The sequence below is a fragment of the Melanotaenia boesemani genome, chromosome 11 (assembly GCF_017639745.1).
Source record: "Melanotaenia boesemani isolate fMelBoe1 chromosome 11, fMelBoe1.pri, whole genome shotgun sequence".
Taxonomy (NCBI): domain Eukaryota; kingdom Metazoa; phylum Chordata; class Actinopteri; order Atheriniformes; family Melanotaeniidae; genus Melanotaenia; species Melanotaenia boesemani.
The window spans coordinates 19,672,497-19,691,082 of record NC_055692.1 but is presented as its reverse complement, the minus strand read 5'-3'; the positions used below and the strand labels follow the sequence as shown (position 1 = coordinate 19,691,082).

The 18,586-nt window shown below is 38.1% G+C and overlaps 1 protein-coding gene across 4 annotated transcripts; it reads left to right on the top strand.

Annotated features, from left to right (window-relative positions):
* The first annotated feature begins 416 nt into the window (after positions 1–416).
* Positions 417–13,412, top strand: tbx5b (T-box transcription factor 5b). 4 transcript variants are annotated; one of them, XM_042000402.1, is made up of 9 exons: positions 417–746; positions 1,617–1,754; positions 2,077–2,171; positions 2,427–2,546; positions 4,029–4,176; positions 7,463–7,615; positions 9,207–9,298; positions 10,295–10,548; positions 11,318–13,412. In XM_042000402.1, the coding sequence occupies exons 2-9, from the start codon at positions 1,623–1,625 to the stop codon at positions 11,896–11,898; spliced, it is 1,575 nt and encodes a 524-aa protein (XP_041856336.1). In that variant the 5' UTR covers positions 417–746; positions 1,617–1,622; the 3' UTR covers positions 11,899–13,412. The 4 variants fall into 4 exon arrangements, with proteins under 4 accessions (XP_041856336.1, XP_041856334.1, XP_041856335.1 ...); XM_042000400.1 differs by having other exon boundaries at positions 7,424–7,615; XM_042000401.1 differs by having other exon boundaries at positions 1,617–1,781.
* The last annotated feature ends 5,174 nt before the right edge of the window (positions 13,413–18,586 follow it).

The following is an 18,586-nucleotide window of genomic DNA, read 5'->3' as shown; positions in this document are numbered from 1 at the left end:
ATTAATGTTTTTATGAGCAGTTTTTTGTGATCCATCAGGACATCAGGAAATTTAGATTGATAATGTTTTAAAAATGAGTCCACTGTTAGTTTGGTGTGTGTGGACGAAAAGATTGCGATATAAAGGATTACTTCTATGAGCAAGCAGACTTTGTAAGAATGAGTGATTATCTTTTTATACACAAATAACTCTATAGAACGTGTGTGAGTACAGGATCTGTGTATGTGTCTGTATGTGCGTCTGTGTACGTCACTGGCCAGTGTCATGACCATCTTTTGGTTCGCGGAAATAGCAATTCACCACGCAGACCTATGGCAGAGCAGGGAATGCAGAAGGGGGTGGGCAGAAGATGCGAGGCGGACTTGCCTACATTTGTAATGAAGGGTCCGAGAGACGGGGTTCAGACCAGGGCTGTAGCTGCCGCTGGGTCTACGGGGATCATCAGGAGTCAGCGAGGGAAAAAAGAAAGAAATCTTATTCGCTTTGAACAGCTCTGCCGAGCTCGTGCAGCGTGGAGGTCGAGCCGCTGCATGCGCGCAAGGAGGCGGACAGTGGGGTATAAACGACCATAGATGAGATGTCTGAGGACTGGGAACACGGTGGATTTTTGAGACCATTTGGAGAGCTGTGCTTTTAGAAAATATAAATAACTGGGAATACAAGCAAGTCACAAGAGTACACGGACAGCCACAGAGCACACAGGAGCAGGATGAGCGTGTTTTCTGCGGGGAGTGCGGGGCTTTGAGGTAAAGGATCCCTTAGCATTCAAAATGCCCACACGCGCACATATAAACATACTGTGTGATTAGCTTACTCGAGCACCTTAAAAGCTACACTTTAACTCTAAACTTGGCTGCTGACACGCTGGACCCACTTATCATGGCTGAAACACAAATATTTGATGCTATTACGACAGGATTATCCTACTATGCATCTATAGATTCGATAATAAACATACACCTATAATATCGATATAAATCTATAAAGATAAAAAAATCTGATAAAAATATGCTCAAGTGACAAATATAATCTCCTTTTAAGCGAAGCATCTAATTAGATTTGATTAATATATTCGCCTACACTTAATTGAGGCTTGATAATCTAAGGTAATATATATATATTTTTTTTTAAAATTCACATACTTCTTTAAAGGATTAATCGCCAAAGTAGCGTCAGATTTAACGGCCTCTTTGTGCATCCATAACAAAGGGCTTGTTTATCTTCATATTGTTATTAACAGAAATACATTTATGAGCCTCAAAGATAGCAAAAAATATATATATATATCCAAATGTGAAACATTTCTAAAATGCTATTTTGAGTAAAGTTCACTAAAACTAAACTAAGTTTAGTAACTTCTTTACAAATATACAACTTTTTTATTACATGTTTGGTGTCAGCAAAGGTTTGTAAAACGGTTCTTTTATGAAACAAAATCCGACATTTCACAGTAGAGTGTGAAATGTCTGATTTATATAAAACACACACACACACACACACACACACACACACACACACACACACACACACACACACACACACACACATATATATATATATATAATGCGTGAGATGCGTACAATACATTTGTTTATGTATGTGTATGTGTGTGTCAGTGGGACATGGCGAACGGAGGGGACCAGTTCGGCCTTGCGGAGCGCCCGGACATGGATTCTCCAAAAGAGAGCAAACAGGAAACTCCCAGCTTCACTTTAAACTCTGCTTCTTCACCACAAACAGCGTCCAGCCAGCAGGTAGCAGCCTGTGCTGATGACCATGATGTAAATATGGATTATTTATTACAGCTATAACTGCTTACAAAGACTAAATAGTCTCTAAGTTTTTATTTTTTCTTTAAAAACTGAATAGAAAATACATCTTATTGGATTGAGCGTGACAAAACAGTGACTTCTAACTTTAGCAATGGCTGGTTTTATTTACCTGTTTGTTTATAGTAAACCACTATACAACTTCCTTCTCCAAACTTGACAGTAAAAAGCCTTAAATTTAATATATCTGTCCTTCTGTTCGAAAACGTCATCATTTGTACTGAGAATTGTTTGTATTCTGCTGCAGGGGATGGAGGCAATCAAAGTTGTCCTTCATGACAGGGAACTTTGGACCAAGTTCGATGAAGTTGGAACTGAAATGATCATCACTAAAGCTGGGAGGTAAGAAAGAAAAATAATGCTCTGCTTATGAATTATGATATTTTAATACCAATAAAGCTGAATGAATATTGAAATAATAACAATACCTCTGTAATAAAATGTGCATGTCTTTGTTGGCCCAAAGGGACGGTTAGTCTCAGGAGAGTGGAAAGGCTTTTGATCCCCCTTCCCAACCTTTTTTATGTGTACTTTTATAATCTATTTCATAGCTGGAAAGTTAGTGCTATTTTTTTTCCTTGAATGTCTTCCCTCCAGGAGGATGTTCCCCAGCTACAAAGTCAAAGTTACAGGACTCAACCCGAAGACCAAGTACATCCTCCTAATGGACATCGTGCCCGGTGATGACCATCGCTACAAATTCGCAGATAACAAATGGTTTGTGCATCTCATCCATCAACGTTTTACGACATTTGCAATAGTTGAGGCAGGTCAACTTTGTCACGATAAACCTAGAAAGTTGGGATGCATGCCAAATGAAACCATATGAAATCCATCCAAAATAAATCAACAAATAAAATAATACTGTCTAAAATAAGCTCATAGAGATAAATTGTCAAAGCTTTTCTCAGTCCTCCTAGTTTTGATGTCAGTTCTGCAGCAGAAGCCTCTAAACTGAACTCTGCGTATGTTGCTGTGGGTTTATACCCTCCACTCCACCCCGCCTCTGCCCTGCGTAAAGGTCGGGTCCTTCTTGCAGACTGTGATGGCCTAGTTCCCCGCGTTTCCCCCCGTGTGTCTGCCCGCCGGTTACATCAGAATATGATGGGTTCACGGGGCGGACAGACGGCACAGACCGGATTAAATTCTCTCATTCAACTTGTGCTGAGGGGAAAATCCGAACGGACCACTGACTCTACAATGAGATCCATCAATGCGCAGCTTCAGCATCATACACAAGCTCCCTTATTGGAATGAAAAAAGGAGGGGCGGCTGTGGATAAACTTGATATGACATATACCGTGCCAGTTTACAAAGCATGTGTGTTTATAAGGTTAAAAAAAAACACAAAACAAAACAAAGACAAAAAACAATGAATGCTGTATAAGACGGAGGCCCAACTGGTGTTGGGCTGAGTTTCTTGAATATTTTCTTTAATCTGTCATTTTTTGTAAAGAATGCACAGACTTACATGGGGTGTTTAAAGCCTTTTTGCCAATTTCCATTACGTTTTATTTTTAGTTTTTGTCCTTCTCTTAGAGCTAAATGACTTCGGCTATACTGCAACAAATATGAAGATTAGCATCCGCTATAGCAGACGTAAATAAGTCGTTTTGTTTGTGACATGTGACACAACTGTTCTAGCCTAGTGAAACTCACCTGTAGTTTATTTAAAATGTATGGCTATAGTGGCTCCAACAATGTGAGCGCAACTGTCAAACAAAATATCTCAAGAACAAGTGATACGTTCAGCAACTTTTAAAATATTTGGTCATATGCCATCACGATTTTAATAACAATTTTAGATTGTAGGATTCTTTGCTTAACACCTGTCTGACCTATACAATTGCTGGAGTTATGAATACAGGATCTGGAGTAGACAGAGTTCATTTTGGTGTGCGTAAGGTGTGGCACAGATGTGACAATCTGCCCAAACTCTACAAAAGTCAACAAACAAACAAACAATCAGGAAAAAAACAAAAAACAAAACAAAACAAAGCAAAAAAAAAAAAAAAAAAAAACTGTGACGCATTTTGTGTGTCTAATTAAAGCACCAGCCGGGCCTTCTGCAGCTGCGGCCTGCTGTGCGCCAGGCAGAGCGACGCTTTGCCTGCTCATCAGACAGACCACTGGACTGCGACCCCTTGGGAGTCTCTGACCATTTTCCAATCTGCTTTGCATCTTTTTGGCCATTTATAGGTCGATAACGGGTAAAGCGGAGCCCGCGATGCCCGGCAGGCTTTATGTTCACCCAGATTCTCCCGCTACTGGAGCCCACTGGAGCCGTCAGCTCGTTTCTTTTCAGAAGCTCAAACTCACCAACAACCACCTGGACCCGTTTGGACACGTGAGTCCATCTTCTTAACCTCTTACATATGTGATGATTTTCATTTTCTGTGCATGCTCATGCTCTGTATTTGCTCCAGTTATCTTTTAATATTTTTTTTTTTTGCTATATATGAAGGAACAGACTCGATTATTATTATTATTATTATTATTATTATTATTATTATTATTATTATTATTATTATTATAACCAACCCTTTCTTTTTAAATATTAGGGTATTTACGAGACAAATAAACGTTTTCTTGTATTTAAACTAAACTGTAATGTGTAGCTATTGGAACTAATAATAAATCCAGATGATTAGTCTGAAGTTTGTATTTCATATTAGTATGAAAAACATCAACAATAGGCCGAGCAGAAATAAGTTTTTAGTTAGTTAAGCAATTAGTTAAGCAGGTATTGCATTACACATGCACACGCGGACGCACACATTTACCTTCAGGCCTCTTTTCAATATAACTTCCACCTCATAACACAACACAAACTCTAATGAGGGACACACTTCAACCTCCACAAGCAGACACTCACTTCCGGCTTCCACAGCTCCACCCATCCTACAGTGATTGACATCTATATACGCGTGTCTGCATACATACTGATCGACGTGAGAGCCAGGTAAAAAAAATGGTTACTGCATGCGCATGCAAACAAAAAGATTCAATAATCTTTTTGGGCACGTTAAGTTAAAGACAATAATTGCAGTGACTTTAAAGTCCATCAGCTACTGTATGTCACCAGCAGCCACCACATCCCAGTTCCCTGAGCCCCCATAAACTAACTGCTGGCGCGCTTGTAAGTGCAACAAAAAGTACGATCTAAAAAATTAAATAAATAAGTAAATAACACTTGTGGAGTTGATTGACTGAATTCACAGTGTTATTATTGTTGTACATTTCTGGTTGGTCAAAACCAAATCTTACATAATTTTGGAATTAAATCTTATGTGGTTATGAAGTGATGCTGTCAAGCAGTTGAAGTAGTCAGCTGTTTAAGGTTGAAGAATGAATTTATTCTTTATTCAACATCCTTCAGATACAACAGTGATCAATAAGAATTAGCAATAAATGCGTAGAAGTGTCTCTAATTAGTATGAATTTAAAAGTTAAATTTACAACAGTTGGGTTGAACTGTTATTGTTTTGCAATTTTATTTTGTGGGAGAATAAAAGCTGAAAATAAATGGAATCACTCAGTTGTGAAAATAAATATGGTATCACTTTGTAATTTGTTTTCTTAAAAAAAAAAAAAATCTAATCTGTAAAAAAAAAAAAAACTAGAGCTCAGAGAGCCTTTAGCTTCAACATGGAAACAGCACCAACAAGAGAGCTGTCAGCAGAAACAAAGAAATTTCAAAGCTCCTTCAAGAAAATAATTCAAAACGTTGTGCAGTAAAAGATGTTAGATGTTCCAAGGCAGCTTTCTCTATAATTTGGAGCAAGTTAGGAAGGTTGTAAACAGAAAACATACGAGTATACCAAGGAAGATGTCAATGTGTAAGAAGAGAAAAGTCAAAGCAATATTTCTTGAAAGCAGAAAAATTTTAAAAGAAAGATTAAAAACAAGTAAAAAAGAGGCAATGTTTGTGGCTGAACTGTAAAAAAACTGGCTGAGAAAAATGGTATTTACACCTAAAAAAGCCAAATGTAATCCATAACAATCATTTAAATAGAAGTAAACAAGGTTACAGCAATCTAAAGAGAAGCAGTCATGGACTGTAGATGAAATGATATTCAGTGATGAATCATTAATCTGAATTGGGTAAGGAGATTAGGCAGGAACATTTGTTTGGGGGACATCTAGTGAAATATGTAAACATGAATGCAGAAAAGAAACAAATGTCTTCAGTCACTGATGATATGGGGTTGATGTCAGGTACATGACCAGGGGAGTACATGCACGGGGAAGCTATACTAATTACTTTTCTCATTCTATCAGTCAACAGTTGGGATGTTCAGATACTTTTTCTGGATGATAATTCGTCTTGTCACAGAGCAATTTTCCCAAGAAAGTAATGGATGTGAATCCATTTGAAAAATTTTTAAATTCTTTTTCGAACATAATAAAGAAACAAAGCAGTATATGCGTGCATAAATACAAACACAGATACAAATATACAAGCTTATATATATATATGTATATATATATATACATATATATATATATATGTATGTATATATATATATATATATATATATATGTACTTAGTGAAACGTATGCATAAAAACAAAAACAAAACTCATAAATTAATTTACAAAGTTGTCCCTTAGGTCTGAAAAAAGGGAGTAGGCTGAATAAGAAATTTCTTATCTAAACCTATCCCCATTATATATATATAAATATATATATATATATATATATATATATATATATATATATATATATGTATGTATGTATGTATATAAATATATATATATATATATATATACATACATGCATACGTACATGGTTCTGTCCTGTATTCATGTAGTATATGGTTTTTCAAAATAATTTAAAATTTAATAAGAGTTTGGTATGATTTCATATCATCACTTAAGTTATTCCATAATTTAACTCCTATAGTTGTGATACAATAATATTTTGCTTTTGTTCTTACCATAGATGTTTTTAGCATGCTTCTACCTCATATAGCATATGTACTTTCGCTCATCTGAAACAACCCCTAAATTTGTGGTACTTTCTGATGAATTACTGAGTACATGAATTGTGTTAAGATATTTAGTATCTAATTAGATTAACAAGTATTTTTTAAAGCCAGTTCATAACTAGGCTCCCTCTTGCAGAGCTGACCTGCCGGCTGTGTGAGGAAGTAGGAACCTGATTGATGAAGAATTAGTTTTCATTAGTAAATTTCATGACTCAAAGAATTAAACTGTGATAAGTCCGACAAGGCGCAAAAAAGTACTAATTTTGACTTATGTTGGTTCATCATTTCATCATTTGTCCTCTCTTTGATCTGAAAAGAATAGCAAAAAAAGTTTTTTTCATAGATATGCATTACAATAACAGAATGTACAGCTATTAAACATTTTTTTTGTCATAAAAATAATATTTTGTTTATTATTTTTTAAAATTAAACAGCTCAATGAACATCCTTCAAGAGTGGCAATACTATCATGAGACTGATATTTTTTTAAAGCTGAGTGTAACATCTAGTGTAACATTTACCCCAGCCAAGAAACCTTCTTATCTTGACTGTAAAGACTGTCCATGTCTAATCATTTTCTGGTGGCTTTCTGTTAACATGACAGGTCTTTCACCATCCCCTTCACTATATCTTCCCTGTGCAGATCATACTTAACTCCATGCACAAATACCAGCCTCGTCTACACATTGTCAAAGCGGATGAAAACAACGGCTTTGGATCAAAAAACACAGCTTTCTGCACCCACGTCTTCTCTGAAACTGCATTCATTGCTGTGACGTCCTATCAGAACCACAAGGTATGCAATGATCACGGTGTAAAGGGGAAAAAGAACACAAAATTAAATATATTTAAAGCTTGATCCTCAATAATGGGGACACTGCAAATCCCTGTGCTGTCACTGGAATATTATAAGGATTTCCAGGCATCAGTTGTCATTGTGAACGTTTAGTGTTTTCCTATTGTTTGAAGTTAAAAGCTGCACCATGATTTCATAATTATTCTTACAGTTGTCAGATTCTTTCTTCATAAAAAAATTGTTTTATCTTTGGTTACAGGCAAACCTCTTTCTCTGTCTCTCTCTCTCTCTCTCACACACACACACACACACATTCACACTGCAAAAAAAACATATAAACGTATACATACATATGTATATGTATACTTATGCATGTAGTCAAATGTATAGATGTGAAATATAAACACGATAAAGACTGCGTTCCTGTGCTGGCATGCATGTATGTGTGTGAGAAAGAGCATTTGTGTGTGTCTGTGTTTTTCATGCTTATGTGAGTGTCGGTCTCTAACGACCTGTTTCTTTCCCTTGATCTTGGGTGATCCAGCTTTGCTGACATAATATCCACCAGGAAGACAGATTGCTGAAGCTTTGAGCCGCTCATTTGATTACCTTTCAGAAAGCTTCACTTTGATCACATTTCACTTTGAAAGCAAATAACTTTAGCATTATCTGACAGAATATATATGAAGATTTTATTCAGATGAAGTACAATATAATAGTAAAGAAGTAAATAAAGTATTTATTATTATTAGTGCTGATGCCTGCATGCATACAACTATAAGTTGTATGGTAATAAAAATAAGCTATATTCTTATATCAGATTCTTTATTGTCAGTATACAAAAAAGTACAACAAAACTGTCCATTCAGTTCAAAGAGAACAATAATGATGATGATTAGTAGTCGTATTATGTAGCAGTCAGAGTAGTAAAAAGGGAATATAAATCGGTAGTAATTTTCTGTGCAAATATCCTGTTTGTTTACTGTCTAAGAAAACTGAGCCTTAATAGCCTTGTTCCTAAAAGAAGACAGCGTCTTCTATCACTAATATTCTGGTATTCTTGTACAGAAAATAGAGCCATTGAGGCTTCACTGGGTGGAGGCTTTTCAAAGTTTGTTTGGAGCTGATCTCTGGCTCACTTGCATGCTGTGTGATCAACCCTGTCTTTTAGCCAAATGAAATCCCTTAAAACAGAAAGGTTTAGCTCCATGACATCATCGAGAAAAGTTTGAAGACTTAACATCAAAGCTCAAAGCTTTGGACCTCTAAAAGCTTTGGCCTGAAACCCTTAAACCCAGCGACTGTTTGGGTAAACAGTTTATTCTGTGTCAGCTGGTGAGAACGCTGTCCTGCTCGGCTGGAAGTGTCAGCAGCTGAGGAATGTTGGCCGTGCAGAGCTCCAGCAGGACTGCTTTTAACATGTGCAGGGCCTCTGACTGATAGTAAACCACTGATTCAGTCAATTAGGGAAGCGGTTAAAAACTGAACGTGCCTTTAGGTTTTTGGGTGCCTGTGCATGCATGACATTGTGTTTGACTGGGTCTGTATGATTGCTGCGGTGCTTGAAATACAAGAACTGTTTTGTCTTCAGATTACACAGCTGAAGATAGAGAATAATCCTTTTGCTAAGGGCTTCAGAGGCAGTGACGACAATGAACTACACCGCATGGCCAAGCTTCAAGGGTAAGTAAAGTCTTGATTTTTTTTTTTTTTTTTTTTTACTGTTTACTTGTGAGGATTTAAAGAAACTATTCCTCTTGATCATCCTTTCGTAGCCAGAGGAGAAAGGTTGTTATGATAGAGTACATATGGTCTAAGCCACAAGGGTATGTGTGAGAGAGAAACCCAGTGGTATGAAAAGATGTGTCTTTGTCACCTGAAGTTTGATCTCCAAGCAAACATGCAGTGCAAACATACACCAAGAATCAGCACCAGTGCTGCATCGATAAACACATGATATCATGTTGCTGCTGGTCTATTAGGCTGTCACTACTGATCAGCTGATGGCCCTACATGGTATCTGTTTGCATGCTGAAATAATCTCCATTCAAGTGGTGCTGTTGCAGGCAGGTCAGAGATTTGTGGTAGACGCTGTTACTGATGGCAGGGAGAGAAATGAAAGACAAGGGAGGAGAAAGAGAAAGGGAGCAGGGCATTAAATGCAGCACCCTTGTTTTTAATGTTGCTGTGTTGTTGCAGGAGAAGAGACAAGAGCAGAGGAGAGTCTATCTGAAGTGACACACGGATGGATGTTTATTTTTAGAGCAGTGAATTATCTCACAACAGCACTGGTTGAGTGTGTGTGTGTGTGTGTGTGTGTGTGTGTGTGTGTGTGTGTGTGCACGCATGTGTGTGTATCTCTGCTAGAGTCATGAGAGATGTGGCCCGCTGTCTCCTACATACCACAAAGTTCACCAAGAGGGCAGTGAGTGCAGAGAGAAATCAGAGGTGAAAGGATGGAGAATATCTAAGTAGACTTGAGAGAAAAGGGAAAAACAATGAGAACACACACATGCAGCCAAGCAAAATCCAATTATAACAAAAAAAAAACAAAAAAAAAAACCTCTTGAGGGTCAGAAAAGGCAGTTTTTTGCACCATTCTCACACCTATCACAGCATCAAATGCAAAACTGTTTCTTTTTCCATAATCTTGAATCCAGCTTTCTCTGTCGGTTTCAGTAAGGATTACCCTGTGGTGCCTCGCAGCACTGTCCGTCAAAGAGCTTGCTCCACTGGAAGTACCTTCAGTGTGGACAGTCGGGGTCTGCGGGGGTCCCCTGAGGCTGTCAGGTCCCCTTACAGCTGTGAGAATGGCTTGAAAAGTGGCAGTCCTCACGAGCTGCTGAGTGCTCCACCTGCACACTACACCCACCCTCATCCACACCTGCAGCCTGGTCAGCACCCACAGGTCTATCACTGCACCAAGAGGAAAGGTGGGAGAAAGATGTGTTAAAAGATATCAATAAACAGAGAAATGTGTTTTGACCAAGGTCTTTAATTACTCAACTGATTTAATATTAATATTTTGTCAGTGATGCAATCAAGGATGCTCCATCATCTAGGATTTTATAGTTTTATACACCAAACATCATCACCATCAGACAGGCTGTAGGCAACAAAAGAGAACAATGGTTGTGTCCCTCTTGAATGCAGCATTTTAAATAGTTTCTGCTTGTTTTTATTGCTTAATATGATGAATGGAAACAAATGGCTCCCTGGAAAGTAAAGAAGCAACTAAATGACAAATTTCTATTAATCTGTGCTGATTCTATTATTTACTTTCTTTGCAAATCTAATTAGCATCAGACTTACAAAGGCAGCAGTTAAATGAATAAATAAATGATTTGTTTTCATTTGCACCCATTTGTTGGTTTATTTAGAAACATTAATCAATGGCAGAGAAAAAAAATTAGAAAGCACTTTGGCACTTTGCTAGATAAGAAGAGAGTTGCCATTGTTTGCATCATTTTAGATCAATAAATTCAAAGAAAGATAGTGTAAGATCCTAAATGTATAGATTTTCAAATCTTTTCTAACACAAAAATCTAACTACATACATTTAACTTAATCTGCAAATGTTTTTTTTTTCTTATCTTAGTGGCTAAAAGTAACTTTAAGTGGGAACTTGTTTGACTTGTCACATGTAATTGATATCAAATGTAAAATCAACATTTTTTTTTTTTTATCTCTGTCTCACTGCAGTGGAGGAGAATTGCGCTTCAAGGAACCACCAGCATCCATACAAGAAACCCTTCACTGGTGGCTCACCAAGTGAAGGTGAACCTTACTTTCATCCCTCCTCCTACCCACCTCCTCCACCTGGCTTATGCAACAACCCTGCCCTCAGTCTCACTGACTCCCCTTACAGTTCAGACATGGGACAGCGTCAGGCGTGCATGTATGCCGGCTCAGAGTCCAGAATGGATGAACTCAACTGTGCATCCTGGTCATACGCCTGCCCACTCCCCACTCCCATGACCCCCATGGAACCTTACCCACCTTATACCACTCATCCTCCCTACAGCTCTAGCCCTCAGGGCTCTCGGCTCAGCGCTATAGCTCATCCGAGCTCTCCACCACTGGGAGAGCACATTGCCCACGATCCCTACCAGAGCCAGAGCTCTGGACCTCAATCTCAAAACTCTCAAAGTATTCACAGCAGGCAGCTCAGCTCTCCTTTGAAAGAGTACCCACGCTACAATCTGTCACCGCCTCTTTACCACACATTAGAAACGCACACACACCTTAGGAGTGGCGTCCCAGAATGGAGCGCAGCCTCCTAACTGAACCACAGACAAACTTTACCTCTACATAAATTCAGTTCCCCCTCTTTCTGGTCTTCTAAGAGATGCTGCACTGTGTACAGACTAAATATGATGATACTTTTGTAAAATTATTGTGACAAGTAGGATCTTGTGCTGTGTGAAGAGATTTCTTCTGTATTTCATGTATTTCCTCTGTGCTGAAAGGAGCAGTAGATTGTTAGAACTAGCCCTGGACATGGATAATGCACTAGATGGACAGAAAAATTAAGCTCCTTCCAGGCAATACAATGAACATCAAAGTTGTATTTTATCTTCTTTGCGAAACTCAGTGACTGGTGTCATCCAAATGTTTGCACTGTGAGCCCTTTTAAGGCCAGACCATTAACAATGCTAGGCAGTTTTCCTCTCAATGTGTCCCATTTTATGCATTGTGAAGGATGTAAATTGTGACCACTGTCAGACAGGCAGTAACATTTACTGGCCAAAATTATCTCAGCTCTCCCAACAGAACCTGAGGGAGGCTTTTTTCTGTAGTGGAGCAAAGCACAGCTCCATACTCATAGTCTCAGTGAAGGAGAAAAGGCATGGTTTGTCTAAATGTGTGTGTATGTGTGTATGCAAAACCTATGTCAGCTTAGTTCAGCTCAAGGATGCTTTGAGTTAAATTCCAATGAGACAGGCAGTGGTAGCTGCAGGCATTGCACCATAGAGATAAACAGTTTGTTTAGACCTCGCTACAGGCAGAAGGACCTGTAAACAGTATTTCTACTGCATTCTGGGTAACTACACAATTCAGCCTCACACAGCTGTCATTGCTGTCCTCTCTGTCACCCCCATCTGACCAATCAGCTTATTCTGTTCTATGAGAGGTGGCCAATGAAGATGCAGCTCTCTTTTATGCCTAACTGACCAGTTAAAGCTGGAGTGTTTTCTGTGTGTGTTTGTTGGCCCATTTTGTTTGTTTGTGAATTATTCATGAGTCCCGTGTTGATTCCTGACATGTGAGAATTGCTCAGCAAAAGAAACGTCATGCTGTGAATGTTATAATGTTGACGCACCAACTCTTATTGATCTCTTTATTTAAAAAATCGAAGCGGTCTCTGACAGACGTGCGCAGCATTATTTCATTAATTGTTTTGATTACATTTTATTAACCCTTTATTGGGCACTCATTGAAATGCTTAGAAATTTAAATTTCCAACCATAAGAGTGTTATTATGATACTGGAGGATATTACAAGACTTAACACTTAGATACATTTCTCTAAAATAAGAAAAGTTATACAGTAGTAAGTGGTCAGAATGAAACTGTTTTATTGATTTATTATGCTGACAGATCTCAGTGAAGTAACTTGGATGTAGCCTGATTTTTCATGATTGGTGTGGAGAACTCAGTGTGCAGTGTGGTTCTATGATTTCATGGACTAGCATGCAAAGGCATTTTGTGTGTACAAATATGGTCATTTGGCCAATAAAGGGTTAAGTATACTTCCCTTATAGCTGTAATCAAATATTCTGTGAACATTTTTTTGTGCAAAAGACACAGATGAGTCGATACTGGTTTATTTTTTTGTATCATAAAGCAATATATCTTCCCAGCTGTTTTAACATGCAGTAACTTGTCATAAGGTGCTTTAACATAACAGAAATAAGATCCGCATCATTCGTCTATATGTATTTGATTTATGTGTGTGTGGGTGTGTATGTGTATGAGATATAAGAATTGTTTTGCAGTTTTGTTTTTTTTTTGTTTGTTTGTTTTTTAAGCATCATTTCTGCTAATAGTATTTATTGCTCTAGATTTGTTAGTTTGTTGTTAACTTGTGAAACAAGACAATTATTCTACCACGTGAGATATTTGTTTCTGATTGAGGGTTTGTCTCCTGTTTTACTCTCCATCCCCAAAAATGATGATTAATAGTTGTGATGAACAAACTTTTCTGTTTTATTAAAATAAATACAGATTTGTAAACAGAAACTGAATAAATTTTTCAAGAGAAAGCCAACTGGTTGTAGCCTTCCTCTTTAATATGGCAGAGACAAGCTATTAACATTCCCAGTGGGCTATTTGAAGTATGTTCAGCATGTCTTAGTGGAAACTCTTTTAAGTGCAGTGCTTTTTATCGGATTCAATGCATGTATGAATATGAAGAACCTGATAACATGTGAAGCCTCATTCAACAGTGCTATAACAATGTTTACTAAGCTGTCATATAGAGTGTATTGAACCTCAGTGTTTCTCATTATTCTGCTCAGCAGTGAAACCCCCATAAGAAATTTGGCTGTGCCGTGCATACCTTGTCCACCTCCTCTTATCTCTGACAGGTTGTTTAGCGCCCCCAATCTCCACCAGCTGGACCACCTCACCAGGAACCTGTTGCCCAGAGAGGGGAGGGGGTCTATCAAGAGGGAAGACAAAGAAAGACACCAGTGCCTATTGGTTGACATGTTTCTGTGTCTTTTGGAGAAAATTTACAGTCTTGACATCAAACCTCAAATCTTTCATATTTGAAAAGAACAGAAGAATGTAATACAGACAGATTTATTTGCAAATACAGACAAATGGTTAAACTTCTAACCCAGTGTTTTTAATTTTATTTATATTGTTATGTGTTACAAGTTATCAGCCCTCCCTTTCCATCAGTCTCTTTTTCTCTCTTGGCCTTTCTGTCTCTCTCTCATACATCATGAGGTCAGAAGCTAATCAGGCTGCTCCTCAGAGGCTCTGATCCTCCTTAACCCTTATGTCTCCAGACAAACTTAGCTCACAAAACAAAGGGGGAAGAAAGAGAAAAGAATCTTAGGAGGCTCCAGTTCTAAAAGGTGGGCTGCATTGCTATACTTTTGATCATACACTTATAGAACTCTCTGTATTGCAGGGAATGAGTTGAGCAAGTAAAGCTGTAAGGGGTGTAGCAAAGTGATATCAAACACAGCAAATGGAAGTGGTGTGTGTATAAAACGCCTCAGTCTATTAGTAGAAGACTTTCTCAGACACACTAGTTGGACAGCAGATTGATGAACCTTTGCAATCAAAGAGCCTAAGTGGTGCTTATCGTTACCCCCTTCCTTGTTGCACCCCTCCTACGCACATACACATACACATACGCAACTATCCCCTCTTCTCTTGCCATACTCATTTCCTCACCCAAATCTACTTGAACATGGTTTCTAACAGAAGACCACATTTTTTTTTTAGAGGAGTCACCTTATGTTACAAGACTAACATTTTTAAATGCCACATTTGGTCTTGTTTTATAAAAACAAGACAAGCTGCTGTGGACCGCTTGTGTTTCTACTGTAACTTAAAGCTTATGCCCAGCTATGCAGACCAATGTCTCTTGCAAAGAAGCTTTAAAAAAAAAAAAAAAAAAAAGCATCAAAGACTTATTAAGCCTTTTTTTTCATTACAGGCTAAACAATTTCTTTGAATGTATAAACTGGAGTCTCTTGAAAAACTCTAAAAAGACATTTGTGTGATGTCTAGCATTAGAGCTGCCATTCTGTGTGCAAGAAGTGGTCTGAGATGTAGTGTAATTGGAAAAGCTGATTATGGTTCATCTCCATGGAACTGATGGTGCTCCTTACTTACTGGCTTAGCCCCCGTTAAACAACTGTTACACTGGGATGGGATGAAGATGCTTAGAGTTAAAGTTTTTCATGTCTTAACGGTTTGAAAGCAATGATTAAAATTCCACATATCTGAGCCTTCAAGAATTGTTGTTTTTCAATTTCAGAATCTCCAAGCTCCCATGGTTTGTTCAGATTAATGGATGCTGCTTTAAGAGCCTTGTGAGCTAGTTCGGAGGATGAGGACATCATTGTAAAATGGATTCATGGATGCATTAACCCTTCTTTCAGCATGTGTGTATCTGTAATTAGAATCAGCGCATGCGGTGCAGCACTAAGAGAACATTACAATGGCAATACAATAATGTAAAACAATAAATGCTTGCCATTACGTATGGTGTGACAAAGTATGATGGTGGGGGTTTATTCGAATGATGCTATCTATCCTTGTTGGTATTTAAAAGCCACAAGAAAGACCTAATGCTGTTAAGGACTGTATAGTAACAAGACTCCGACCCAAGCTAATTTCCCCCTAAATGAGAGTTTATGGCTGAAACAGCCCTGAAATCACTGAAGTAGATCTTAATATGAGCATAAGGGCTGTCAAGGATAATAGGCCAAGTAAAAGTGTGTATGGGTAAGTGCGTGTGCTTGGGCGTTGAGTCTGAAGACAAAAGAAGAGGTTAAGGTTCAAACTAACAGCAGACTGACTAGTCGAGGGTCAGAGGGCTCAGACTAACCTGATCAGTGATGTCTGTTTATCTAAGACCTCTGAACTATCATCCTGATAAAGCTGCAGCAGCTTACTTGCTAAGTTCTGGACTCTCACTTTTAGATCAGCTCAAGAACTGGAGTTGTTTTTATTTATTCATCTAATATTTTTAAGGTTTATAAAACAGCTGATACCACTGAACGAAACAACATGCAGCATAACCGCAGATGCAATAACATGTTGAAGCTGAGGAGAACATTTTCTTTTGCTCTTGCTGTTAGAAGCTAAAGAAAAAAAAAGGAGGGGGGGGGGGGGGGGGGGGGTGCTCTGTGATGTGAACAGGAATAATTGTTTTAACTCCTAACATACCACCAGAGTCCCAAGACTGGCAGCCAAACATACATGACAGGGTGAAAGGGACAGAGGTGCTCCACAGTGGGTGGTGGTGGGGGCTTCAGGCCGTCATGGAGCCAATGTCCCGTCCGATTACAGCCAGAGGACTGGAGAGGCAAGCTAATCCTACACTCACACACAGACAAACACAAACGCAGATGCACAAGTACGCTGTCTTGAAGACAAAGAAACAACCAGCATGACAGAGAGATGTGCACACATGCTGATTCTGACACGCACAGACCTTTTCAATCAAGAGATTATAACCCAAGCACCCTGACCTCACTCGCCTTCTCCAGGCAGGACATAAAATAATGATATCACTAGCAGGACTTTTTGTTGCCACCATGCTTGTTTGGTCTCTGAAAAAACAAACAAACAAACAAACAAACAAACAAAAAAAGCAAACAACAAAAAAAACAAACTGGCCACAACCTCATAGTCTCTCAGTTTGGATAAATAAGTCCTGCTATTATTGTGTGTGTTAAATGCAGGGCTTGAAAGTTTTTAAAAATACTTTTAAGTTCAAGTTCTTGCAATGCATCTCCACAGTCTTACTTTTTACACAACACCGAAACACTTAATAAAGCAGAATCTTACATGATAAACCAGAGTTTTTAATTTTTTTCTTTAGCTTCTAACACTGGGAAAGGAGATTAAAGATAAATTAATGTTACAACAAAGGAAAATTCTATGGATCTAAATCATACTCTGTTCCGCTTTCTAGAAGTTTATTTTCAGTGTTAAAAAAAAACAAAAAACTTTTCAGTGTCACAAAATGTTGAATGCACATTTTAAAATGACATGATATAAATGCCACATTTCTAATCATTATGTTATAATGTAACTATTGTCTTTTATTCTTTAAAACTCAAACAAGAACCCTGCTGATAGTTGCAGCCCTCACAGTCAACACAGGAAGTGACATTAACCTGTAGGCTGAAGCTACAGTAATTCAAGAAAGAATTTTTTAAATAAGAAAACTACATAATATGTACTTTATCTTTGTATTCAGGGATATAAAAAAAGAGTATAGGTTTGCTTTTTTTTGGTGTAGATACACAATTTGCCTCAACATTTCTTCCTTGGCTTCCCTTTCCTGTAACATTTTAGTCACTTGAGCATTCTTACAAGCTTGCAGTCACTCCTGTACAAACACATTTGCAAACAGGCCGAACAAGACCACTGCTGTGAGACAAACACAAATATCAATAAACAAACAAATCCATTCATACACCCCACTACCTCCAATCACATGTAGCAGTATTTCAAAGCACTCACTCTGCCAGCTGTCAGATCCCACTGTTTGCCAGAGGCAGCATTGTTTGGATTATTCCCAGTGCATTTCTATGATCTTGTCTTATTATTAATAGATGGTGTCAGAGAATCGTTGCCCTCTCTGTCTGACAAGGCATTAGCATAAACACAGTCTTCCTCTCAAAATCTGTTTGCACCACTATGTTGATCTTTAATTATAGATGCTGAAATGTTTGTTCTCTCTCCACTGAACTGTGTGAGTATGTGCTGGTTCACAAAAGCTAGAATGAAAGTAAAGGCTTTTACTAGGCTTATAACTGATTTGTTTTAACATTTATCTGGATATAAGCTTGCAAACAAAAGCAGAACTAAACCTCATGTCTAAAATGCTTTTTGTGGAAAGCAGGTAACACAGTTAAACTGGTGGGTTATCAAAGCAACCCAATTATTAGAGATATTGTCAGGAAAACTTTAAAACTGTTGTCTATAAATTCACATAACACATCCCATCATCAAGTCAAAGTTTAAAAAAGCTGGAACTCCACTTGGTGCAGAGTAGAACTTTAAAATTATCTCAAAATTTAAGCACAAGTAATGTCTACTACTAAAAGCTTCTCCTTGTCTGCTCTTTCCTGCTGCTACAGGAACAGGCAGCAGACTTAGTGCAAACACAAGCAGCACATTTATGGGAGGAGAGGTGAAGCTTGAGAAAGACAAAGGAGCTATAATGAGAATACACAGATGTATCCTTTGCAGATGTGTTTTTTGCTCCTAT